General features: G+C 41.1%; 1 protein-coding gene across 1 annotated transcript in view; it reads left to right on the forward strand.

Annotated features, from left to right (window-relative positions):
• pcca (propionyl-CoA carboxylase subunit alpha) overlaps positions 1-26680 on the forward strand; it is a 458281-nt gene that overhangs the window by 161296 nt on the left and 270305 nt on the right. The window contains exon 7 of the mRNA XM_073028749.1: positions 22198-22329. Within this exon, the coding sequence (XP_072884850.1) occupies positions 22198-22329 (132 nt within the window). The remainder of the gene's footprint in view (positions 1-22197; positions 22330-26680) is intronic.

A 26680-nucleotide genomic window follows, 5' to 3' on the forward strand; every position in this document is an offset into this window, starting at 1 on the left:
GGGTGAAGCACAAGTCTGCACTGTCCAAAATGAAATGCTATTGTCTATCTTGCATCCCCTTTACCCTTTCTTCTCTTGCTAAGTAATTTTTAAACTTGTCTCACTGGCTCAAGCTGTCTCCTCGTAATCTGTTGAAATTTTATTGCAGACAAAATGTAATTGTTTATCAGTAATTCTTCATTACATCTTATTTTCCTGTCTCTCCCCACCCCCACCAACCTCCTCTTTCCACAGTTCAGCCCCACACCAACCTGATTTCCCTTAAGGATGCCATGTCCTAAACTGGACAGAGTAGTGGCGCAGACAGTCGGCAGGTTCTCTGCCTGCTGGATTGATGACTAATTTCCTCAAAAATCTTTCATGTTAAAATTTATAGCTTCCATGTCTTGTTCGGACCAGTAAGTTTCCATCTTGCTCTCTAATGAGTGCAGATCAAAGGACAAAAACTATAAGCATCAAACTGTTTAACACCCTGATTCCCAAAATGCAGTTACACTGTATTTTTACGGTTGAAGACTTATTTTTCCAAAGTGTCAGGCACAGAATATTAATTGGATTAATTAGATCAGATATAGTTGTAAACTGGTCGAGGCATGTCACAGTGTTGTAATGGAAGGTCTGCAAGCCACCTGATGTTGGCAGAGCATTTATAGCAAGGGTTCCGATGAAATTAAATGAGAAACTGACAGTTACATATTTAAGGTGATTGTTAAAAGAACCAGAGGGACCTGAGTGACTTCCGCACCAAGTGATCTGTAATGTGTTGTCTGAAAGAGAAGGAGTATTGAAGCAGATTTGATGGAATGTTTCAAGAGGCAATTGGATAAATCCTTGCAAAGAAATCTTGATTTGAGCAATATGCACCAGAAATCAGAGAAATATGCAAGCTCTTCCAAAGGGCTAGCACAAGCACAGGGGCAAGAATAGTCTCTAAGATGTGTAAGCTGTTGACTTTTCTTTTGATACAGATGCTTCATTGCTGTAAGCTGCTCTGTGGTGGCACTGTTGTGATTTTCAGATGTCTTCCAATATTAATTTATTGTTTCACGTGCGGAACTGGTCCATACACTCATGCATCGCTTTGTTCTTGCTTAGCCTCCTCTGACAGACTGAGAGTGTCAGATAGGGTCACTTCATAAGTGTGGGGACTTGGAAGCATTGTAGAACTATGTAGTTTACTTTGGGAAAGCCGATGAAGTCAGTAAACAAAATTTTTAATACCAAGCATCCACACAAGACTGGAAGTGCAGAGGAAGTACTTTCTGAACTCTTCCATAACTTCTGAAAACCAACATTACTGTCCGAATTTAGAAAAAGTCTATTATAGGAAGAAGGACTTGCATTTATATAGTATCTTTTGCATACTTTTCAGGTTGCATCAACTCTTCTGCAGCTTTTGAAATGTTTTTGAAGTGCAGTCACTGCTGTGATTAAGAAACATGGCAGTGAATTGTACACAGCATGCTGTCATCATCAGTGATATTATAATGACAAGATAATATATTAATATATTTTAGTACAGTGCTTGGGGCATAAATATTGGACAGGAAATTGCAGAAGCTCCCTTGCAGTTCTTTATACCAGTGTTCTGGAATGTTTTAGTTCCACTTGACAAAGCAGGCAGGGCCTTAGTTTAACACCTCATTCAAATGTTGGCGCTCTCTCATCAATGCAGTGAAGTGGCAGCGCCACTATTTAGACTCCAGTCTTCTTTCATGTAGCTGGAACCTACAACTCTCTGATCTGTGCTGGAGCATGAATTCTGAGTCTTAGCTAAAGCCAGAGCGAGGTTCACTGCAGGTCTTGGGGTGATCTTGATCTGACCATGGGAAAAATTATACAGTTATCATTCTAATCTCCCTTGTCCAGCAATACTGGCGAAAAGTCCCTATCCTACCATGGCTGGAAATGGGAAGCATCCCAAATTAGGATTGGTCAAAATAGACTTTGCTTCATTTTTACACATATTCACTCACCATCCTTCCTAACCTCCACATCCCTGCTTGAAATTGAAATGACAAGTGGCAGCCAGCTAAAGGTTTTAAAACATTTATTTGTTCCAATGTGAAGACAACTTTGGCAACTGTAAGACATTCCTATGGCCGATGCATTCGTACTCTCTTGCTCGTGTAATCTTACTATTAATAAAATTCTAATCAGGTGCCAGGCTGAAACCGGAAAATTAAACCTCACCCTGGAGCAGTGAATTGCTTCACTTTGCATCTTTTCCATGTGTGCACTCGTGCTTCAGTTCGTACAACAATTGGTTTCTAAGAGGAGAAATAGAGTTCCTGTTGATGTTCTGGGCCAATGTTTACCTCTCAATTCGAGTCACTGAAACAGATTATCTGGTCATTATCACTTTATTGCTTTGGGAGCTTGCTGTGCAGAAATTGGCTGCTACCTCTCCTGCACTGCAGAATTTCATTGGCTGTAAAAGGCGCTATAGTAATGCAAGTCTTATTTTTAAACCTAAGTTACTTATTTTGAATAGAAACTCCTGAGACCAAGTGAGCTAATGGTAGTGCTCTGAAGAGTTTATTTTTTGCACATTTGCAATGAGATTACTCAAAACAGACATCATTTCAGTAGAATTTTGGATGCTGAATTATTTTTTGTTGTGGGCCACAATTCAAACGCACAGATGGAGATGCAGTGCTACTGCCACAGAGCATGAACCAGTTTCTGCATCTTGCAGACCCCTGGGAATGTGGCCAGCAAGAAGAGGTGCGACTAGTTACTTGTATGTTTCATCAGTGCAGTTCTTAAAAGACTACATAAAGCTGCAGTGATGCCGGTCGGTCACTACTTATTCCAGTGTGGTGTTAAGTTGGCAGAAAGTTTAGGATTGAGTCAAGAGTTCCAGTATGTCTGAGCTTGAGTAATAAATGGCATCTGCTTTTAATTAGCAGTTTATATCTGTTCTAAATGAGTTGCATTTCAACAAGGTCGAAGATATTAAGACAAACAAGCTAAACAGAGACAGTTAATGAAGTGACGGTAACTGTTGTCCAGCACAGCTAGGCATATGGCAAGGTGTTAAAAGCTTGATTAATTATTTGGAGTCTACTGTCTGTGATGCCCTTTCTGTTATTAGCTTTGAAATGCATTTTCAGAATTATGCGCAAAGACCTGTAGCGATTAAATTTTGACTGCTCCAACTCTCAGTTTCATCCTTTGTTTAATCTGACACACAAGTGCTTACTGCATGAACCTGGCACTGTATGCAAAAGCAAAAAGCTCCTTGTATGCAATATTTTTTTACAACAGGAATAATTAGAATCAGTCGAATCTTCCAGCACAAAAGGAAGATCTTTGGCCCATCATGCCTGTACTAGCTCTTTGAAAGATCTCTCCATTTGGTTCACTTCCCTGTTCGTTCCATATAACCTACAAACTTCTCCTTTCAAACTACAGTATTTATTGAATTGCAGAAGTTCCAATTGAATTTTATTCTGGCATCCTTTGAGGCAATATATTTCTAATCCTTGCAAATTGAAGACATGCCTTCTATTTTTATCTTATAAACAGTAAGTGAATGCAAGAGCCTGGATGTGGCTGAATTTTGTGAACTTTTCTCTCATGCTCAATTTAAGAGGTTTTTCCTCAAAGCTTACTGAGCAGCTTGGAGTATAGCTAATGCTTATTGAGTTTGAACTGAGTCACTGTTTAGTGATACAATACATTAAAATATCGAACATAGAGTAGCTCAGGAACAGGCCCTTCAGCCCACAATGTTATGCTGAACCAGATAAAAAGTTAATTAAAAAAAAACTAAATAGGACATAGAACAAACAAGAAAGAATCTGCAGATGCTGGAAATCAAAGCGAGGCATGCAAAATGCTGGAGGACCTCACCAGACCAGGCAGCATCTTTGGAAAAGAGTATGAATGGTCTGTTTTAGGCCAGAACTCTACACTGATATGTATGCTTCATGTGAACCCATCCTGTGATTTTCCCCCCATCTCTTCCTATCGCTGCCTCCTTCTCTTACTTCTCCCTTGTGTTAATCCAGATTCTTCCCAAGATCCATGGTCAAACTATCCCTGTAGAAGCTAATTCCATATTCTTCCCACTCTTCTGGGGTAAGGTGATGATGCCAGAATTTGCTTTATTTATATTTAGGGCCTTTAATTTTCATCTCTTCAGTAAATGAATACATTTCCTTACTCAACCTGTGCAAGCCCATTATAATTTGGTGGTCGCTTTCCTAATGCCTCCAGCACTAATTTTCAAGGAAAGAACTACACCCGTTTTCAGTTATACCTGACAGCTGTCCCATTTTATGTCATCCTTATAAATTTTTGCACCTACCCCAGTGTCTCTGTAATCTTTTTTGTAATAATGAGCATAGAAATATTATGTAAGAGGCAGACTGTTGTTGTGGATGGGATTAAAAAATAATTCATTTCTTGGACCTAGTGTTGTTGGGATGAAGACCTCTAGTCTTTGTTGGCTGTAGGTATAACTGTTTAAACGTTAAAACAATATATAGTTAACCTGTTGACCATTGATTTTGGGCACAAGCTGCCTGGAATTTTCTCATTGTTACCAAAACAGTGGTCTCACTCGGAAATTGCAAGAACACTGGTAAAAATTTGCACAATCACACTGTGTTGTGGAACTTGCACATTTGTCAAAGTCAAATTTATTGTTATATACACCAGTACCTGCATGTACAGGTACAAGACCTGATTACAGCAGCGTTGTAGGTACATAGCATCAGGTAAGCAGCATTCGCATCAAAAATATAATTTATACACATTTTTTACAAGAAGAACACAAAGAACAAAGAAAGACCAAAGCTGACAAAATTTGCAGATGCTGGATACCCAAGTAACACACACAAAATGCTGGAGGAACTCAGCAGGCCGGGCAACATCTATGGAAAAGAGTTTCGGGCCGAGACCCTTCATCAGGACTGGGAATAAAGATGAGAAGTTAGAGCAAGAAGGTGGGGGAAGGGGAGGAAGAGCTACAAGGTGGTAGGTGATATGGGCGACTAGGAGAGGGGGAGAGTTAAAGTAAAAAGCTGGAAAGTTGATTGGTGAAAGAGGTAAAGGGCTGGAGTAGGGGGAATCTGATAGGTAGGCCTCCGTTAGTCTCGATAGACCATGGATTTGTGCCTTGGAAAGTTTCCAGGGCACAAGCCTGCGCAAGGTTTATTTAATGGAAGACCGGCAGTTGCCCAAACTGCAAGTCTCCCCTCTCCACGCCACCGATGTTGTCTAAGGGAAGGGCATTAGGACCTATACAGCTTGGTACAGGTGTTGTAGCAGAGTAATGTGTGATTAAGTGCTTTGCTCAAGGACACACATGCAGCCTCAGCCAAGGCTTGAACTAGTGACCTTCAGATCACTAGACGAACACCTTAACCACTTGGCCACGTGCCAACACTAGGAAAGGGTAGAAGACCATGGAAGAAAGGGAAGGGTGGGTGGAGCACCAGAGGAAGGTAATGGGCAGGTAAGGAGATAAGGTGACAGAGGGATATGCAAATGAAGGGATGGTGAAGGGGGGCACAATTACCAAAAGTTCAAGAAATCGATGTTCATGCCATCAGATTGGAGGTTACCCAGGCGGAATATAAGGTGTTGCTCCTCCAGTAGGAGGAGGCCATGGATTGACATGTTGGAATGGGAAGTAAAATTGAAAGGGGTGGCCACTGGGAGACCCTGCTTCTTCTGGTAGGTGCTCGGTGAAACGGTCTCCCAATCTACGTCGGGTCTCACCGATGTACAGGAGGCCCCTCTGGGAGCACCGGATACAGTAGATGACTCCAACATACTCAGAGGTGAAGAGTCATCTTCCTGGAAAGACTGTTTGGGGCCCTGAATGGTAGTGATGGAGGAGGTGTAGGGGCAGTTATGGCACGTTCCACTTGGAAGGTTGAGTACCAGGAGGGAGAACAGTGGCGAGCAATGAATGGGCAAGGGAGTCATGTAGGGAGCAATCCCTGCAGAAAGCAGAAAGTGGGTGGGAGGGAAAGATGTGCTTGGTGGTGGGATTTATTGGAGATGGCGTAAGTGGCAGAGAAATAATGTGCTGGACATGGAGGCTACTGGGGAGGGAGGTGAGGAGAGGAAGAACCCTATCTCTGGAACGGTAGTGGGAGGATGAGGTGAGGGCAGATGTGTGTGAAATTGAAGAGATGCGGGTGAAGGTAGCGTTGATAATGGAGGAAGGAAAGACAATTTTTTTGAAGAAAGAGGACATCACATTGGTTCTGCAATGAAAAGCCTCATCCTAAGAGCAGATGCAGCAGAAACAGAGAAACTGAGAGAAGAGGGTGGCATTTCTATAAATGACAGGGTGGGAAGAGGTATAATCCAGGTAGCTGTGGGAGTTAGTGGGTTTATAAAAGATATCAGTAGATAAACTATCTCCAGAGATGGAGGGAGATGTTGAAAATAGACTAAGTAAATATGAGGGCAGGGTGGAAGTTAGAGGCAAAGTTGATGAAGTAGACGAGCTCTGCATGGGTTCAAGAAGTAGCACCAATGCAGTTGTTGATGCAGTGTAGGAAAAGTTGGGGAGTGATACCATTGTAGACTTGGAACTCAATGTTCGACGTAGCCAGCAAAAAAGGATGCATAGCACCTGGGACCCATATGAGTGCCCATGCTACACTTTTGGTTTGGAGGGAGTGGGAGGAGCCAAAAGAAATATGAGTGAGTTTGAGGAGCAATTCTGCCAGATAGAGGAGAGTGGTGGTTGAGGGGAACAGGTTGAGTCTGTTACCCAGGAAGATGCGGAGTGCTTTAAGGCCCTCTTGATGGGGTGCGGAGGTGTATAGGGACTGAACATCCATAGTGAAAATAAGATGATCGGGCCAGGGAACTTGATGTCATTGAAAAGATCCAGAGCATGTGAAGTGTCATGGATGTAGGTGGGAAGGGTCTGAACTGGGGGGGGGGGGGGGGCGCGGATAAAGCAGAATTGAGGCATGCAGTTTTGAGTTTGGTGGGGCAGGAGCCAGCAGAAACAATGGGTGTACTGGACAGGCAGGTTTATGTATGTTGGGTAAGAGGTGGAATTGGAAGGTATGGGGTAAGGGAACTGTGAGCTTGATGGCAGTGTATGGGAGATCTCCAGAGTTATTAAGGTGTGGAAAACAATGGTCTGGTGCTCCTTAGTGGGATCCTGTTCAAGGGGTAAGTAAGAGGAGGTGTCTGAGAGTTGTTGCCTGGCTCCAGCAAGGTAGAAGTCAGCCTGCCAGACTACTGCAGCACTCCCTTTATATGCGGGTTTGATGGTGAGGTTAAGATTAGTGCGGAGTGAGTGATGAGCAGTGTGTTCAGAAGGAGTGAGGTTAGAACATAGAACAGTACATCAAATATCCATCAAATGCAAAATATTTGATTTCCTAGTGGAATTTGTATATTAAATACAGTATTCATATTGCAAAAGGCATCTAGTTTTAATATGACTTCCAGATCATTTCTTGATGTTAGGTTGCAGATTTGCTAACGGTCATTGTGAGTTACAACTTGATGAACTTCCTACCTGAACTCCAACAAGTATATGAAAGATCCTTCACTTGGCTATATAATTTAACAGTTTTGCCTGAAGTTTCAAGACTTGGAATGGCAGGATGCTCTGTTTCTCTGCCACATGACAAATAAAGCAAGGCATCGTGCATACCACTTAAATTACTTTTTATAATGCTGCTTTCATTGTAAACACATGCTGGTATTTATGCGTTTATTCACATTTCATTCTATATCTGTACTTTGACTTCTAACATTATTTTTATTTTTATAAAATCTTTATTATTGTTGAGTGTTGTTTTTTTTGCATGTTGCGCCAACACACCTCTGCAAATCCCTAATACATGTAAGTGTATATGGCGAATAAAGTTGATACGTGATGCCATAAAAAATTAAAATAAATTGCTAATCAGCTTCTAGGATGTTTCTCTCTGTGATTTAAATATAAAACATTCAAAGTAACTATTATAATTTTACAAGGAACATTTTAAGTGTTGGGCTGAATAACAAAAGTAAAATTTATACCAACTATGTTTTGTTATGATTGTGCTGAGGGAATGAGACTGCTCTCATTCTTACTTAAAACATGATCTAGATTGTAAGTGTTTTGATTTTCTGAGTTAATTTGACGTGTTTTTGCAAATCAGGAAATCAGGATTTGAAAACTTACAGTTGAGTAATAGCCCTGAAAATATAACTAAAGCAATAAGCTGCAAAACAAAAGCCAGGCCATTCAGCTGAAAACACAAACTGCTGGAGGAATGCAGCATTCGTGCAAGCAAATGAATGGTCTGCTTTAGGTCAGAACTCTGCACTGATAAGTATGCTTTATGTGAACCCATCCTGCCATTTTTTTCCCCATCTCCTCCTATCACTGTCTCCTTCCCTTATTTCTCCCTTGTGTTAATCCAGATTCTTCCCAAGATCCCTGTTCAAACTATCCCTGTAGAAGCTAGTTCCATATTCTTCCCACTCTTCTGGTGTAAGGAGATGATGTCAGAATTAGTTTTATTTATATTTACGGCCTTTAATTTTCATCTATCCAGTAAATTAATACATCCCCTTGCTCAACCTGTGCTCAACCTTTATAATTTGGTGGCCACTTTCCTAATGCCCCCAGCACTATTTCTCAAAGAAAGAATTGCACCCGTATTCAGTCATACCTGACAGCTGTCCCATTTAAGATGTTCTACATCTTCTCCAGTGCCTCTATTTTTTTTGTATTACTGAGACCTGAATTGTGCGTGGAAATATTATGTAAGAGGCAAGCTGGTGTTGTGGATGGGATTAACAAATAATTCATTTCTTGGACCTTGTTGTTGTTGGCTGGTTGTATAGGTACACCATGCCAATAAAAAGTATTCATCCCCTTGGAAGTTTTCAAGTTTTCTTGTTTTACAACATTGAATCACGGTGGATTTAATTTGGCCTTTTTTTGGACACTGATCAACAGAAAAAGACTCGTGTCAAAGCGAAAACAGATCTTTATAAAGTGATCTAAATTAATTACAAAAATAAAACACAAAATAATTAATCACATAAGTAACACACACAAAATACTGGAGGAACTGAGCAGGCCAGGTAGCATCTATGGAAAAGAGTTATACAGTTGACGTTTCAGGCTGAGACCCTATTTGCCTATCTTTAATATAACATACCAAATCATCACTGGTGCGGCCAATTAGTTTTAGAAATCACATAATTAATTAAATGGATATCACCTGATATTAGTTAAATGATCAAGGTATTTCAATTAATTGCAGTTAGAATTCACAGGTATCTGGAAGGTCCAGCTGCTGGTGAGTCAGTTTCCTGGCAAAATCTACACCATGAAGGCAAAAGAACACTCCAAGCAACTCTGTGAAAAGGTTATTGAAAAGCACAAGTCAGAAGATGGACACAAAAGAATTTCCAAGTTACTGAATATCTCTTTCATCAAGAAATGGAAAGAATAGGTCACGGCTGTAAATCGGGCTCGAGCAGGCCGGCCTCAAAATCTGAGTGACTGTGCAAGAAGGGGACAAGTGAGGGAGCCCACCAAGAGACCTATGACAATTTTGAAGGAGTTACAAGCTTCTGTGGCTGAGATGGGAGAGATTGTGCAAACAACAAGTGTTGCCTGGGTGCTTCACCAGTCGGGGCTGTATGGGAGAGTGGCAACCAGAAAGCCACTGTTGAAAGAAAAATTTATATGAAATCTCAGCTAGAGTTTAACAGAAGGCATGTTGGAGACTCTGAAGTCAGCTGGAAGAAGGTTCTAAGGTCTGATGAAACCAAAATTGAGCATTTTGGCCATCAGACTAAACGCTATGTTTGGTGTAATCCAAACACTGCACATCATCAGAAATACACCATCCCTACTTGAAGCATGGTGGTACCAGACTGCATCATGCTGTGGGGATGCTTCACTGCAGCAGGCCCTGGAAGGCTTGTGAAGGTGGAGGGTAAAATGAATGCAGCAAAATACAGGGAAATACTGGAGGAAAACCGAATGTAGTCTGCAAGAGAACTGTGACTTGGGAGAAGATTTGTTTTCCAACAAGACAATGGCCCCAAGCATAAAAACCAAAGCTACACAGCAATAGCTTAAAAACAACAAAGTTAATTTCCTGTAGCAGCCAAGTCAAAGTCCAGATGTCAAACTAGTTGGGAATTAATGGCTGGGCTTAAAAAGGGCTGTTTAATTATGATCCCCATGCAATCTGACAGAACTTGAGCAGCTTTGTAAAGAAGAATGAGGAAAACTTGGTGTCCAGATGTGCAAAGCTGATAGAGACCTATCCACACAGACTCAAGGCTGTACTTACTAACGAAGGTGCATTTACTAAATACTGACTTGAAGGGGGTAAATACTTACACAAACAATTATTTTGTGCTTAATAATTGTAATACATTTAGACCAATTTGTAGAAATTTGTTTACAATTTGACATGAAAGAGACTTTTCTGTTGATCATTGTGAAAAAACCAAATTAAATCCACTCTGATTGAATGTTGTAAAACTATAAAACATGAAAACTTCCTGGGGGGTGCGGCGGGGGGGGGGGGTGTAAATATTTCTTTATAGGCACTGTAACTGTTCAAGCATTAAAACAATAAGTAGTTAATCTATTGGCTATTGTTTTTGAGCACAAAGCTGCCTGGAATTTTCTCATCATTACCAAAACAGTGGTCCCATTCAGAAATTGTAAGAACACTGGTTAAAATTGGCACAATTGCACTGGGTTGTTGAACTTACACATTTGTCAATGTCAGGTTTTCAAAGTAAAAGTGCTTGCATATACAGGTACAGACCTTACTTGCAGCAGCCTTGCAGGTACATAGCATCAGGTAAGCAGCATTCACAATAAAAATATAACTTGTACACAATTGTTATAAGAAGGACACAGCTAGAACAAAGAAAGACCAAAGACGAGATGCTGGAAAACTAAGCAATACACACAAAATGCTGGAGGAACTAAGGAGGCCAGGGAGCATCAGTGGAATAGAGTGAACAGTCAGTGTTTCAGGTCAAGACCCTTCATCAGAACTGGTAAAAAGGATGAGAAGTCAGAGCAAGAAGGTGAGGGAAGGGAGGATGTAGTACAGGTGGTAGGTGATAGGTGAAATAAAGAGCTGGGAAGTTGATTGGTGGAATTAGTTAAAGGGCTGGAGAAGGAGGAATCTGACAGGAAAGGGTAGAAGACCATGGAAGAAAGAGAAAGGAGAGGAGCACTAGAGAAAGGTGATGGGCATGTCTGGAGATAAAGTGAGAGAGGGAACGAGAATGGGGGAATGGTGAATGTAAGTTGTTGCTCCTCCAACAGGAATGTGTCCTCATCGTGTCACTAGAGGATGCCATGGATTGATATGTCAGAATGGGAATGAGAAGTAGAATTGAAATGGGTGGCCACTGGAAGACTAAGTCCATTTTCATGCCAAGTGATGAAAATGGTCATAATGTTGCTAAACTGTAGTGATAGTGGGGTTTGCTGGTTGTTTCAAGAGCTGATTGGTTGAAGAGATGTAGTTGTTCTTGAGATTAGAGTGCTTGAGGAACTCAGCAGGTCAGGCAACATCTATGGAGGGAAATGAACAGTCGATGTTTTGAGCCAAATCCCTTCATCAGGACTGAGGACTGGACAGAAGGACGCAGAAGCCAAAATAAAAGCATGGGTTGGTGGGAGAGGGATGGTGAAAGGAGGAAGATGGGAAGTGGGAATAATGTGAGAAGCTGGGAGGTGATAAGTGGAAGAGGCAAAGGGCTGAAAATATAAAATCTGATAGGAGAGGACAGTGGAATATAGAATAAAGAGAAGCTGGGGAACCTAAGGGATGATGGTATGAGTGATGGGCGAGTCATGAAGTTGGGAAGGGAAAGAGAAGGGGTCAGAGGAATATGGGAAAATCAGGAGCCATCAGGGGGTATGGTTACTGGATGTTAGAGAAATCGATATTGATGCCGTCGGGCTGGAAACTACTGAGCAAAATGAGAGGTACCTGTTTTGTATCAAACTTCGCATTGCAGTTGGTCTCCTACCCTTTTCACTAGCAGAGCTTGTTACTCTCCTTAATCCTATTCTCACAGGCAATGTGACATAGGTTCATCAGATAGATGGATGGGAAGCTTCCCTGTATGCGAGGTAGTGTGTTTAATTGTATTGCCAACCAGACACAAATTTCATCAAATGCATAAAACAAACCATTTTGAAAGAAGAATTTACATGAACAAGTGACTTTTTGTGCTATCAGGTTGTCCAAACCAATGAATTGCTTTTGCAATATTTCCTGCACTTTAATGCAACAATTGTGCTGCTAACGAGTACACAGCAAGCTCCCAGAAACTGGCCTGGTCATTATGTTTGAATTTAAATAAATACTCTAGACTTCCTAAACTAAAGGATAGGCTTGCGTTTCCAAAGCACTTTACACAATTTCGGGGTTTTCTGCAGTCCTTTACAGCAATTGAATTTGTTTGAAGTGTACTATTCTGGTAATGTAGGAAACACATTCAATTTGCATCCAGTGACCTCCCACTAACAGTGATGTAATGATGATCTTGGGGAGTATTGGTTGAGGGAAGAATAGTGGCTAGGAAGCTGGAATAAATCCTTCCATTCAGCTTCAAAATAAAATACCATGGTTCTTTTGCTTCTACCATTGGAGAGGTGGGGCCTGGGCTTTAACACCTCATTTGAAAGGCTACTTTTGATAGACCAGCACTGCTTCTTTGGAGTGACACTTGAATCCACAACCATTGGGCACCAAGTAGAGTGTAGCCCAATTAGTGGTTGGACATTGCTGTCCATAGGAGACGTAAAGCAGTTATGATGGGCTTGAGTCCCAGTATACAAAAAAATCCAGAAAAAATGGTGTTCATTCACCTCAAGCATAGAGATGAGCTTTGTCAAAGTTGTGTATTGTTAACATTTACAATAATGTTTTCACATTCATTCAATGAGTTAGACCGGGGATGGCGAATCGTTTTGAGAGTGTGTGCCCAAATTGGTGATGATCTTCCAAATAAATTCTGTCATGTGTAATGGTAATTTTGAACAGAGGTTATCATTGATTAACAATAATTATGCATACTTTAAGAAAAGAGGATGAATTCTGTTGTTTATTTACATGTATTCATTTTTTACTCATAATAAAAGTATAACAAGGACAGAATGAAATATATGAAGCAATTTAGAAAGCCTGTTAAAATTATTAATATTATTCTTTTTTTAAAATTGAAAAATAAGTATTCATTGTCAAATTATTTATTATAAAATACTGTATTTATCATAAATATCCCGTGTTCACTCACAAACAACAGAGGGAAAAACATAAGCAGAGCAAAGCCAATGCCAATTAGTCCAGCTGATTACTATCCAAAGACTGATGTGCACCCACCAGATTTGAAAGCTTTTAAAAATGGGTCATCCAATGTCTTGTGCACTTGCAAACATTTAGCTGACACCAAGCTGGCCTGAAACATTTCCTGTAATAACATTTTGCCTCTCTCGGGTTGTAAAAAATCATTTATTTGGCAGTAAAGATGAAGATTATCTGCCTTTTTATTATGGGCATGGTTGAATGAGTTGAGGGGTGGTGGTGTGTGTTGTGTGCCAGTAAAAAATTTTCACATACTATTTTGGGCACGTGTGCCATAGGTTTGACACCCCTGAGTTTAGACTATTGGAAGATTTCATTCCCAAAAATGTCAGAGTGAATTGTTTTGTTTAATTTTACACATGAAGTAATGTGAGCAACTGTTGTCTTTGTTGTTAAAAAGAAATTATTTCACAGAAAACAAATCAGGTGAATTAATTACACATGCAGTATATGCAAAGAGAAATAATATTTTGCATGTTGACTAGTGATAGATTCCAGTGTGCATTTTGATTAGCACCATACAAGTTGTACCTTCTTGGAAATTGAATGAAGATTGCTTACGTTCCCTAACAAAGATTAGCCCCTCAGTTGTCACATTACAGTGCACAAAACTGCGGAGCGTTGTGAGCACAGCTCAGCACATCACAGACAGCAGCCTCTCCTCCGTCGATTCTGTCTACAATACTTAATGCCTCATTATCCCACCCACCCTGGACATTTTCTCTTCTCCCCCACCCCCCACCCCACCCCAACACACACACACACAATCATGCATCAGATTGTTTGTGGTCTCGATTCCAGCATCAGCAGTCCCTTGTGCCTCCAGCAAACAGGATAGTTGGAGCATGAGCTATGGTCTGATACTTAGGCTATGTCCACACTAGGCCGGATAATTTTGAAAACGCCAATTTTGCATAAAAACGATAGGTGTCCACACTACGCGTTTTAAAAAATATCTCCGTCCACATTAAAATGAATCTCCTCCTACTGCGCATGTGCAGGACATGTCTACCGAAAACAAGCGACATGTTTGGTGTCGAATCTTGCCGTGAAAGACTTGCTGCGCGTTTGTCCAGTTACAGAATAGAAAAACTTAAACGACAGACAGCTGTTGGCTCTCGTGCAGGAGGACTGAAAAGTAAATCAAAACAAGTACTGGTGCAATACACACAAAATGCTGGTGGAACACAGCAGGCCAGGCAGCATCTATAAGGAGAAGTACTGTCAATGTTTCGGGCCAAGACCCTTCGTCAGGACTAACTGAAAGGAAAGATACTAAGAGATTTGAAAGTAGTGGGGGGAGGGGGAAATGCGAAATGATAGGAGAAGATTGGAGGGGGTGGGATGAAGCTAAGAGCTGGAAAGGTGATTGGTGAAAATGATACAGAGCTGGAGATGGAGGCAACCGACGGAGTTCATGGATAGTATGACTCGGCTGACGATGAACATTGAAAAACTGACGAACTCTGTTGCATTAATAAAGCTCCTTGTTAAATGTATAAAATATGTCTGCATCAGTATTATCTTGTATTTCCATACAATGTTACATCAGGCTGTTACACATTTATTGTCAGAGAAGTTCTTGCATAAATAGGTAAATCCACCTTCATACGACCAAGGACAGAAAACAGGGCAAAGTGAATATACTTATTTATTCAATAAGTTATGGGTCGAAGTATTTATTGAGTACATTTCTAACTCTCCTGGCTTCAGTCTTGTTGCCCTCTGTTCTGAAATTGTTAGGTTGCGTTCAAGAAAACAATGAAGTGGCGCACTGCCGTCACCATCTGTTCCGGCACGTCATGACAGCGTTTTTAAATTTCTCCGGTTACCCCGTCCACACTGGTCCGGCCAAGCGGCTTTTTCAAAATTACACACCCTGGAGAGCATTTCTGAAAAGCTCCAGTTTCGGGGGACGAAAACGCCATTTTAGAGATAGATAGATAGATACTTTATTCATCCCCATGGGGAAATTCAACTTTTTTTCCAATGTCCCATACACTTGTTGTAGCAAAACTAATTACATACAATACTTAACTCAGTAAAAAAATATGATATGCATCTAAATCACTATCTCAAAAAGCATTAATAATAGTTTTTAAAAAGTTCTTAAGTCCTGGCGGTAGAATTGTAAAGCCTAATGGCATTGGGGAGTATTGACCTCTTCATCCTGTCTGAGGAGCATTGCATCGATAGTAACCTGTCGCTGAAACTGCTTCTCTGTCTCTGGATGGTGCTATGTAGAGGATGTTCAGAGTTATCCATAATTGACCGTAGCCTACTCAGCGCCCTTCGCTCAGCTACCGATGTTAAACTCTCCAGTACTTTGCCCACGACAGAGCCCGCCTTCCTTACCAGCTAGTGTGGACGGGGGGTAAAAACGAAGAGAAAAAGCTTCAGTTACAGATTTATCTGGCGTAGTGTGGATGTAGCCTTAGTTGATGGCCTTTCAGTGCAATGTGTAACAGCCTTTTGATCACAGATTCCTTTGTAATCAAACAATTGAGGATGAACTACAACAGTTAGCTGTGCGTTTCTGCATTGTACAGTGAAGCTGTGTGGCAAGGCACAACTCAAACACCATCTATAAATGCACTGATATTGGCAGAATCTTGGATGGTGATGAGGTATACGGAAACTAAATAGGTCGCTAGTTGAATGGTGTTGCAACAATTCAGTGTCAGTAAGACCAAGGAATTGATTGTGGACTTCAGGGAGGGGAAGTTGGGAGCACACACACCAGTCCTCATTGAGGGTCAGTGGTGGAAAGAGTGAATAGCTTCAAGTTCCTGGGAGTCAACATCTCAGAAGATCTATCCTGGGCACAACATATTAGACCATACGACATAGGAGCAGAATTACGCCATTCAGGCCATCGAGTCTGCTCCACCATATCATCACGGCTGATCCCAGATCCCACTCAACCCCATACATCTGCCTTCTTGCCATATCCTTTGATGGCCTGACCAATTAGAAAACGATCAACTTCTGCCTTAAATATAGGCAAGGACGGCCTCCACCGCAGTCTGTGGCAGAGCATTCCAAAGATTTACTACTCTCTGGCTAAAAAAGTTCCTCCTTACCTCTGTTATAAAAGGTCGCACCTCAGTTTTGAGGCTGTGCCCTCTAGTTCTGGATACCCCCACCAGAGGAAACATCCTCTCCACATCCACCCTGTCTAATCCTTTCAAAATTCAGTGGGTTTCAATGAGATCCCCTCCAACCCCCGTATTCTTCTAAATTCCAGTGAGTACTGGTCCTTGTCAATCATGACAAAGGCATGCCAGCCACTCTACCTTATTAGGAACTTGAAGAGAATTGCTGTGTCATTAGAGACTCGTGCAAATTTCTACAGATGTGTACTTGTCTGCAACAATGGTGAAGGCACCAATGCACAGGATGTTAAGAGGCTTCAAAGGATTGTATAACAGGCTCAAGCCTCCCCACCATCAAGGACATCCTTCAAAGGTGCTGCTTCAGGAAGGGGGCAACCGTCATGAAGGACCCTCACCATGGCCTCTTTTCATTACTACCAGGGAGGAGGTATCGGACACACACTCAGTGTTTTCGAACAACTTCTTCCCCGTCACCATTAGATTTCTGAATGAACCATGAACATTACCTCATTATTCCTCAGTCGCACTTATTTATCTTTGTTGAAATTCATAGTAAGATGTTATGCCTGCAGTCTACTGCTGCCACAAAACAACTTTCACAACTTATGTTAGTGACAATAAATCTGAATCTGAGTATTTCAGCAGCTAGTGGCAGCTAAGTCACCACTATGCCGACTATTGATGACTGCTGCTACAGAAAATTCCAGAAAAAAACTCCCTGTTTTCTGTTCAAGCCACAAATGTCAATGAGCTTTTGGAGGATTACCTCATTGCTGCAGTTTCTTTTGTTTATACATGATGTTTGACTTTATCTTCTTGTAATTAGCACCTATATCCATTTCCTATAGTCCTAATTGATTCCAGAGAGAAAGGGAGGGGGGTGGCTCTGTACTAAACACCTGCATTCCTCTTCCATTGTGCTGTCAGTGATGTAGAATTGTTGACATTAACATTTACTTGCGCAATCCTTAGCCGCTTTAAAGAAACCATTCTGTTTCAAAAATGCCAGCAATAAAATTTGCAGCTGAAAAGAGCTGTTCCTGTTTTCTCCTGTTTACCAAGCAAATCAAATGTATTGCTCCAAGCATACCCCAAGCAACATCACCACCAAGGGAGCAGAGAGAGCTTTTGTATTTTTTGTAAAACTCTTTTCATCTCCTCCAGTTCTTTGCCTTCAACCTGTCCCCACCCCTGAAGAAAGGGCAGTGTTTGAGGAAAGAATATTGAGCTGTTTCTGATCTCCACTCCCATCCCCAAACACCTCCAGCCCCACTTCAACCAGGATATTTTTGTCTTGTAAGAACCACCCAGCAGGTTTCCTTTTCTTTAATTCAAGTTATTTGCTTCAAAGAGAATATTATGGAGGGAGTTGCTTAAGAGCTTGCCATGTGCAAATTGAGTGCTGCATTAATATCCATTTCAAATTACTGAAGTGTCCCAAACTACTCTGAGGTAATTATTAAATAACAGTTATATGATGAGCCAAATTAGAAGATGGGTGAAAAATGAACGGCTGGAGGAACTCAGGCAGCATGTGTGGAGGGAAAGGGATGGTTGCTGTTTTGGTCTGAGAGTCAGCATCAAGACTGAGAACATAGTGGTGAGAAAGAGTTGTGGAGCCAGGTAGGTTGGTGGAACCAAGTGAGGAGGGAGATGGGGAGCAGTTGGAGCTGAGGGTGAGGGGAGGAGTTGAGAGACAGCTGCTGGCAGGTGATGGGTAGTGATAGATGAGAGACAGAAATGGGTGAAGATGGAGCCAGATGATGGATACAAGCGGCTCCAGCTGTTGAAATCTGCAGTAACAATAAATCTGCTGGAGGAACTCAGTGAATTGAGCAGCATTTGTGGAGTTCCTCTATTGGATTTTTAAAAAAGTAATAGATTGTGCAATTGGCTAAACCTATAGATCATTCTAAGGCAGTGGTTCCCAACCTTTTTTAAGCCATGGACCCCTACCATTAACTAAGAGGTCCATGGACCCCAGGTTGGGAATCCCTGATGTAATGTCAACATAACAGATGTAAGGAAGTCGATTTTAATGGAAGGGGCAGATCAGTCTGGGTATATTGGAACTGAAGTTTGGCAGATAAATCTACAACAGGAGGCCTTTAAAATGATAATATTAAAGGAATCCTGATGAAGGGTCTTGACCTGAAATGACAGCTGACCTGCTGAGTTCCTCCAGCACTTTGTGTATTTTCCTCAAGATTTCCAGCATCTGCAGAATCTCCTGTGCTTTTGTATTTTAAAATGGAGTATTTCATTCAAGGTCTAGGCAAATTCTTGTTTAAAAGATTTTGAGCAAGTCAAAGCTAGTGCTCACAGGTGACCTGAAAAAATAATGAGAGTAAAACACAGCAGAAAATAAAGAGAACATAACATTGTTAATGCAAGTAAGAACCAGATTGATTACGGGAGGTTCGGATGGGACATTAAAAAGGAAATGAAAAATACTGGGTAAAGTCGTAAGTGGGAATTCAGAAAAATTGTGTAGGTGTATGGAGATTATAGCGTACGATGAGAGTGGATTGGATTAGGTACTAAAAAAAAATTCCTGGAAGCAGAGGATTTAGTGTGGAACATCAGTTGTCAACAAGAAGCAAAAAGCTTAGTGAAGATGGAAGGTGTTAAGATTCTCGATGGGCTAAAATTGAAAAAGAGGAGGCACAAGAAAGGTGAACTGCATTTCAAATGGATAAATCACTTATTCCATTTGGGATGCCTCAGCAGTTTTAGAGGCCTTGCTCAAATCTAAAAATTCCGGTTTGGTGTGTGAGGATTGGGAAATTACTCAGTAAAAAAGGAAAATGGATAAACTGCACAACTGCAGACTAATTATTTGAAATTTGGTGAGGACAGTTCTCAAACCAATAATCACAGATATGATTGGTCACCTGAATAAGAATGGGTTGATTGAAGGCCACATATTATTGCAAATCATATCAACCTAGCTCTAGATGTTCGATAAAGTAGAAAAGAGGGTTATATTTTGATGTCAAGAAAGCATCACAGCCTGTTATGGAAATGGCAATGCCCTCGAATAGAAAATCCTTCAAAGAGTAGTGGATACAGCTCAGTCCATCACAGGTAAAGCCCTCCCCACTATTGAGCATATCTACATGGTGTGTTGTTACAGAAAAGCAGCATCTATCATCAAGGACCATCAGCATTCAGAACATACACTCTTCTTGTTACTACCATCAGGGAAGAGGTAGAGCAGCCTGCAGACACATACTCCATAATTCAGAAATATCTTCCTTCCCACCACCATCGGATTTTTAATTGTCCTTGTTTTTATTTTTGTTTTTGCACTATTTACGGTACTTACTTTTGTAATTGATTGATTTTTTTTATATCTTTGCATTGTATTACTGTCACATTTCACATCATATGTCAGTGATAATAAATCTGATTCTGCTTCGGAATTGCTCTTGCGCAGAGCTAGTATTGACTCAACAGTTAGAATGAACTCCCTCTGTGCTGTAGCCACTCTGTGATTCTGGATTTGCATGATGCAGTGATAATCGTGTTGATGAATATTCATACCAATCAATCCCTGTTGATAAATCTTCAGCAGAGCCAAAAATGAGAAGAAATCCCCAGTTGCTGAGAGCTCTAGTCGAAAGTCATCCGATCCTTGTGAGTGTGCTACATTTATAAAGTCTCAAGCCATCTGAGAATTTATTTTGGATCACTCAGTTGTAATAACTTTCAAAGAGGGTGAACTGTTATTGTCTTGTTCATTTAACTTAACATTGCTTTAAAGTTTTCCCAACCAAATTTGAATAAGCGTGTAAACCACTGTAACATTTGAGCATTGCTGTTCTCTGTCACAACTTTCAGTACACAATATCAGAGAAATTGATGTATTTATGCAAATTGTTGACGGTGCTCCAACATATTGTAGGTGTAATTGCTTATTCATTGCCAAAAAGGGTGTTCTTGTTTGTATATTGCATTCCCACCTCCCACCGTCCCCACTCCCACCACCCACCTTCTGTCTGACTTGCTATAAATTACACATTTTAACTTTAAACTTTCTGAAAACTTTTATATCCTGGAGAACTCAAGAGTTTATACCGGTCATTAGATCTTTCACTGGAACACCAGCATGGTGCTGTATCAACTTGCACAGTAAATCTACAGATTTTTAAAATTATCTATTAATATTGTGTTAATACTGTTATGTATTGTACGTGATAAATATACTTTGTTTTGCTCACCTTAGGCTACGACCACACTACACCGAATAAATCCATAACCAAAGCTTTTTCTCTTCGTTTTTACCCTTTGTCCATACTAAAACAGCGTTTTTGTCCCCCAAAAGTGGAGCTTTTCAGAAACGCTCTCCAAAGTGTGTATCTTTGAAAACGCCAGATTGGCCGGATCAGTGTGGATGGGGTAACCGGAGAAATCTGAAAACGCTGTCAGACGGCAGCGCGCTATTGCATTGTTTTCTTGAACGCAACCTAACAATTTCAGAACAGACGGCAGCGAAACTGACGCCAGCGAAACTGACGCCAGCAGAGTTAGAAATGTACTCACCAAATACTTCGACCCATAACTTACTGAATAAATAAGTATACTCACTTTGCCCTGTTTTCTGTCCTTGCTTGTATGAAGGTGGTTTACCTATTTATGCAAGTACTTCTCTGACAATAGATGTGTAACAGCCTAATGTAAACCATGGAAATACAAGATAACACTGATGCAGACATGTTTTATACATTTAACAAGGTGCTTTATTAACGCAACAGAATTAGTCAGTTTTTCAATGTTCATCGTCAGCCGGGTCAATCTGTACGTGAACTCCCTGTCAGTTGCCTCCTTATGCTCTAGTATTTGTTTTTTTTTGCTTTTAAGTTCTCCTGCGCGAAAGCCATCAGCTGTCCGTCATTTTAAGTTTTTCTAGTCTGTAACTACACAAACGCGCACTTTTACGGCGAGATTTGACACCAAACATGTCGCTTGTTTTCGGTAGATGTGTCCTGCGCATGCGCAGGAGGAGGAGATTTGCCGAAATCTCCGTTTCAATGTGGATAGAGATATTTTTAAAAACGCATAGTGTGGACACCTATCGTTTTTACGGGAAACTGGTGTTTTCAAAATTATCCGGTCTAGTGTGGACGTAGCCTTACTCACAGAGGAATGTTGTTTTGTTTAGCTGTGTACATGTGTATGGTTGAATGACAATAAACTTGAAGTATTGGGATTTTATTTTGGGACTGATGGCACTTGTACCTTGGCTCATTCCTCTTTACTTTCACTGCTTGTGCGGAGCCCATTATGTTTAATCCTCACGGTATTTTTGCAGCATTATGTTACTGTGATGTATTTGGAGTAAAGGCCGTTCCTGTCAGAGCTGGTTGAGTTTTCAAAGATTTTGTGCTCTTTGTTACTTTGCGGCATCATCACCTTTGGGAACATCTCTCACCAGCCAGTTTAGTGCCAGCTCAATTGTTTTGACAGAGGGCAGCTTTGCAAAATTTTGAAATGTGCTGCTTTATGCTCAATGCTTGTGCCAGAACTAAAAGGTAAGAAAGTGAATGTTGAACACATAATTGCAAGCTTTTCAGATTTGTTTGTATATAGTTATTTCAGTAGAAGACATGGGTTAACATGGGTTAAGGGATTGTGTACTTTGGTGGTGATCTGGAGGGCTTTACACTTATCAAACTATGTAAAGGAACATCACTGCTAAAGTAAATCTTTGATCTTCATTATCTCTGCAGGCTGCTGAAGGCGTCACATTCATTGGACCTGACATGCATGCTATCCAAGCCATGGGTGACAAGATAGAAAGCAAGTTAATAGCCAAGAACGCAAAAGTCAACACCATCCCTGGTTATGATGGAGTGGTCAAGGTGAGGCAACCGGAGTACTGTTGGATTAGTCTGGCACTGATACAGTTCCATGTCATTCATTTTTCCAATAAATAGAGTTAAAAAGCACAGCAGTAGACAATTCCGCCTGTTGTGCCTGTTAGTCCCTTGAACAAATTATCTATTGAGCCCAAATTTTCTGGTACTTTCCCATAGCGTACATTTTTTCTTAGAGTTCCAAGTGTGTTTGAATTTTACCATTGAATCTGCTTTCTCCATTCTTCCAGGTAGGGTGTTCAAGATAACAACTCAATGTGTAACAATATTTCTCTTATTCATTCCCTTGGCCATTTTGCTATTATATCATAAACCATGTGTTTTTAGGTGACTTATCCTCTACTTTTTAAAAACTTGTTGCAAACTTGAACTCCTTATCAGATCTCCTTAACTTTCTAAAGCAGCAAGCAATGTGCTGGAGGAACTCAGGGAGTTATGCAACATCTGGGGCAAGAAAGCAATTGTCGTGGTTCAGGTAAAAAAAACCCTGTATCATTGTTGATGTTTTCGGTCCAAAACCCTTCATTTTGACCTAAATTGTTGATGCAGGTTGGTGGTATAGTAGAAAGTTGTTGTAGGTTACAGCAGGTCATTGATAGGATGCAGAGATGGCTGGGAAGTAGTAGTAGGGTCTTGGCCCGAAAAGTCAACTGTTTACTCTTTTCCATAGATGTTGCCTGGCCTGCTGAGTTCCTCCAGCATTTTGTATGTGTTGCTTATTTCTAGCATCTACAGATTTTCTTGTGTTTAGATAGATAGATAGATAGATACTTTATTCATCCCCATGGGGAAATTCAACTTTTTTTTTCCAATGTCCCATTCACTTGTTGTAGCAAAACTAATTACATACAATACTTAACTCAGTAAAAAAAATGATATGCATCTAAATCACTATCTCAAAAAGCATTAATAATAGCCTTTAAAAAGTTCTTAAGTCCTGGCGGTTGAATTGTAAAGCCTAATGGCATTGGGGAGTATTGACCTCTTCATCCTGTCTGAGGAGCATTGCATCGATAGTAACCTGTCGCTGAAACTGCTTCTCTGTCTCTGGATGGTGCTATGTAGAGGATGTTCAGAGTTTTCCATAATTGACCGTAGCCTACTCAGCACCCTTCGCTCAGCTACCGATGTTAAACTCTCCAGTACTTTGCCCACGACAGAGCCCGCCTTCCTTACCAGCTTATTAAGACGTGAGGCGTCCCTCTTCTTAATACTTCCTCCCCAACACGCCACCACAAAGAAGAGGGCGCTCTCCACAACTGACCTATAGAACATCTTCAGCATCTCACTACAGACATTGAATGACGCCAACCTTCTAAAGAAGTACAGTCGACTCTGTGCCTTCCTGCACAAGGCATCTGTGTTGGCAGTCCAGTCTAGCTTCTTGTCTAACTGTACTCCCAGATACTTGTAGGTCTTAACCTGCTCCATACATTCTCCATTAATGATCACTGGCTCCATATGAGGCCTAGATCTCCTAAAGTCCACCACCATCTCCTTGGTCTTGGTGATATTGAGACGCAGGTAGTTTGAGTTGCACCATATCACAAAGTCCTGTATCAGTTTCCTATACTCCTCCTCCTGTCCATTCCTGACACACCCCACTATGGCTGTGTCATCAGCGAACTTCTGCACATGGCAGGACTCCGAGTTATATTGGAAGTCTGATGTGTACAGGGTGAACAGGACCGGAGAGAGCACGGTCCCCTGCGGCGCTCCTGTGCTGCTGACCACCGTGTCAGACCTACAGTCTCCCAACCGCACATACTGAGTAGTATGAGTAGTAGATGGAGTTCAGTACGGAAGAGTGTGAAGAAATACTTTAGAAGGCAGAATATAGGGTAAGTGGTAGGACTCTGAACAGTACGGAAGGACAGAGGGACCTTGGGATCCACACCCATAGATCCCTCAGATTTGCTGTTGCAAGTTGATAGGGTGGTTAAGGTGTGGTTTGCTGGCATTCATTATTTTTGGGACTGAGTTCAAGAGATGTAAAATAATGTTGCAGAACTATGAAGCTCTGGTTAGACCACACTTGGAGTATTGTGTTCAGTTCTGGTTGCCTCATTATAAGAAGGATTTGGCAGCTTTAGAGAAAGTGCAGAGGAGATTTTAATAGGATATTGTCTAGATTAGAGACTATATCTTGGTTGAGGGTGAGCAAGGAGTTTTCTAGGAGTGGACAGTCAGTGTTGTTTTCACAAGGTGCGAATGGCTAATAAGAAAGTGCATACTTTTAAGGTGACTGGAGAAAAATATATAGAGAGGATGTCAGAGGTAGGTTTTTTAATACAGACAATGTGTGGCATATGCTGCCAGGGGTGGTGGTAGAAGGAAATGCATAAGGGATATTTAAGGGACTTTTTGATATTTACATGGTTAAAGAGAATGGAGGGCCGTGTGGGAGGGAAGCGTTAGATTGACCTTGGAGTTGATTAAGAGGTTCGCACAACATCTTGGACCAAAGATCCTATACTGTGCTGCAGTGTTCTGTGTTTTAATTTCTTTCCTCCCACAGATGCATGATCTGCTAAGTTCCTGCAGCACATTGATTGTTGCTCTAGCTTCCAGCATCTGCAGTCTCCTATGTTCCCTTTAACCTTCTCTGCTGGAAGGAGAACATCCCCAAACCTTCATTCCCTCCACCACCATCAAGCCGTAGCTGCTTTGTTTACCAATACACGACAATTGTCAGCAAGGCTCTGCTGAATCTTCTAACCTGTGAAGTTTATCACCAAAGTGGATAAAGGCAGCGTGACGTGGGGACACTATCCACAGCTGGTACTCCTGTAAGTTGTATGCCATCCTGACTTGGAAGTGCATCACTGGCCCTTCACCATCACTGGGTCAAAGCCCTGGGTGTCCTCCCCAGCAACATCATGGAGCACCTTCACTAGTAGGTCTACAGCTAGTTACGAAGGTTTCTCAAGGGCAATTAGGGATGTGCAATAAAATGTTGTATAATAGCTTTTCTAATTTCATTTATAACTGAGTCATACAGGTCAGTGGCTCCAAACTTTTGGAACTGTGTTGAACACACTGTATTCCTCCTAAGGGTGGAATAGTGATTTATAAAAGTTTTGACATAATACAGTCGGCCCTCCTTATCCACGGATTCCATATGCGCGGATTCAACCAACCGCGGATCGGGAAAACCCGGAAGTTCTCTCTCCAGCACTCATTGCTTGAGCATGTACAGAATATTTTTTCTTGTCATTATTCCCTAAACAATACAGTATAACAACTATTTACATAGCATTTACATTGTATGAGGTATTATAAGTAATCTAGAAATGACTTAAAAGTACAGGCAGTCCCTGAGTTATGAATGAGTTCCATTCCTGAGTCCGTCTTTAAGTCGGATTTGAGGTTGGAATAGGTACATCCGGTATTACTTATCGTCAGTTAGTCAAACGTTTTTCTTAGTATATAGTACATATTTTACTTTTCTATGCATATAAAACACTTAAGAAACATACATATTTCAATAATTTAACCATTGCGTTGCTTAGTAATAATTGTAGCTTTCATTGGGGCAGGGCCTTTCACATGCTCCATTAAAATTGTTCTGATCGTTGACCGACTGTAGCCTAATGCTTTTCCAATGACCGATGGCGTCTCACCTCTTTCCGATCACTTTATTACTTCCACCTTATTTTCAGTCGTGATCGTGATTACTTTCGTGAACAGAAACACTGCGGATTCAGAGCTCTGCCGGGTCCTAAAGACCACCGCATTGATACATGTTAAATAAGGACTTAAGCATCAGCGAATTTTGGTATCCGCGGGGGGGGGGGGGGTGTCCCGGAACCAATCCCCTGTGGATAAGGAGGGCCGACTGTATCCAAATTTTTACACTCTGTAGTACAGGCCATAGGTGGGTTACAGGGGTAACACTTGGTGCCAACATCAACATCCTGAGGGTCACCATTGACCAGAAGGTCAACTGGATCATCTATATAAATGAGTGAAGCTCCATCAACGCTCAAGTGGTTTGACACTTTCTTGATTGACAACCTATCCATCATCCTAAACATTCATTCTCTTCACCACTGTTACATTGGTATAAAACCAATCAGCCTTGTAGACTTGTTCTGTTGTTAAGTTTTCATCAGAGACAATCTTTGCAAATTTATCAATGAATTCCTCTGCTGCTTCATGATTAACTGATGCTTTATCTTTGGAATGTTTTGAGTCTTTAGAAGTGTAATGCCATGTCTTTGCCTAAATTTCTGCAACTGGATCAGGTGATCACAAATACTTCAATTTTCAGTTTATTGTTCTTGTTTCATGATCATCGTACCGTTAAGTGGCATATGTTTACTCAAACACTGAC

This window comes from Hemitrygon akajei, chromosome 2, assembly GCF_048418815.1.
Source record: "Hemitrygon akajei chromosome 2, sHemAka1.3, whole genome shotgun sequence".
NCBI classification, from domain to species: Eukaryota; Metazoa; Chordata; class Chondrichthyes; order Myliobatiformes; family Dasyatidae; genus Hemitrygon; species Hemitrygon akajei.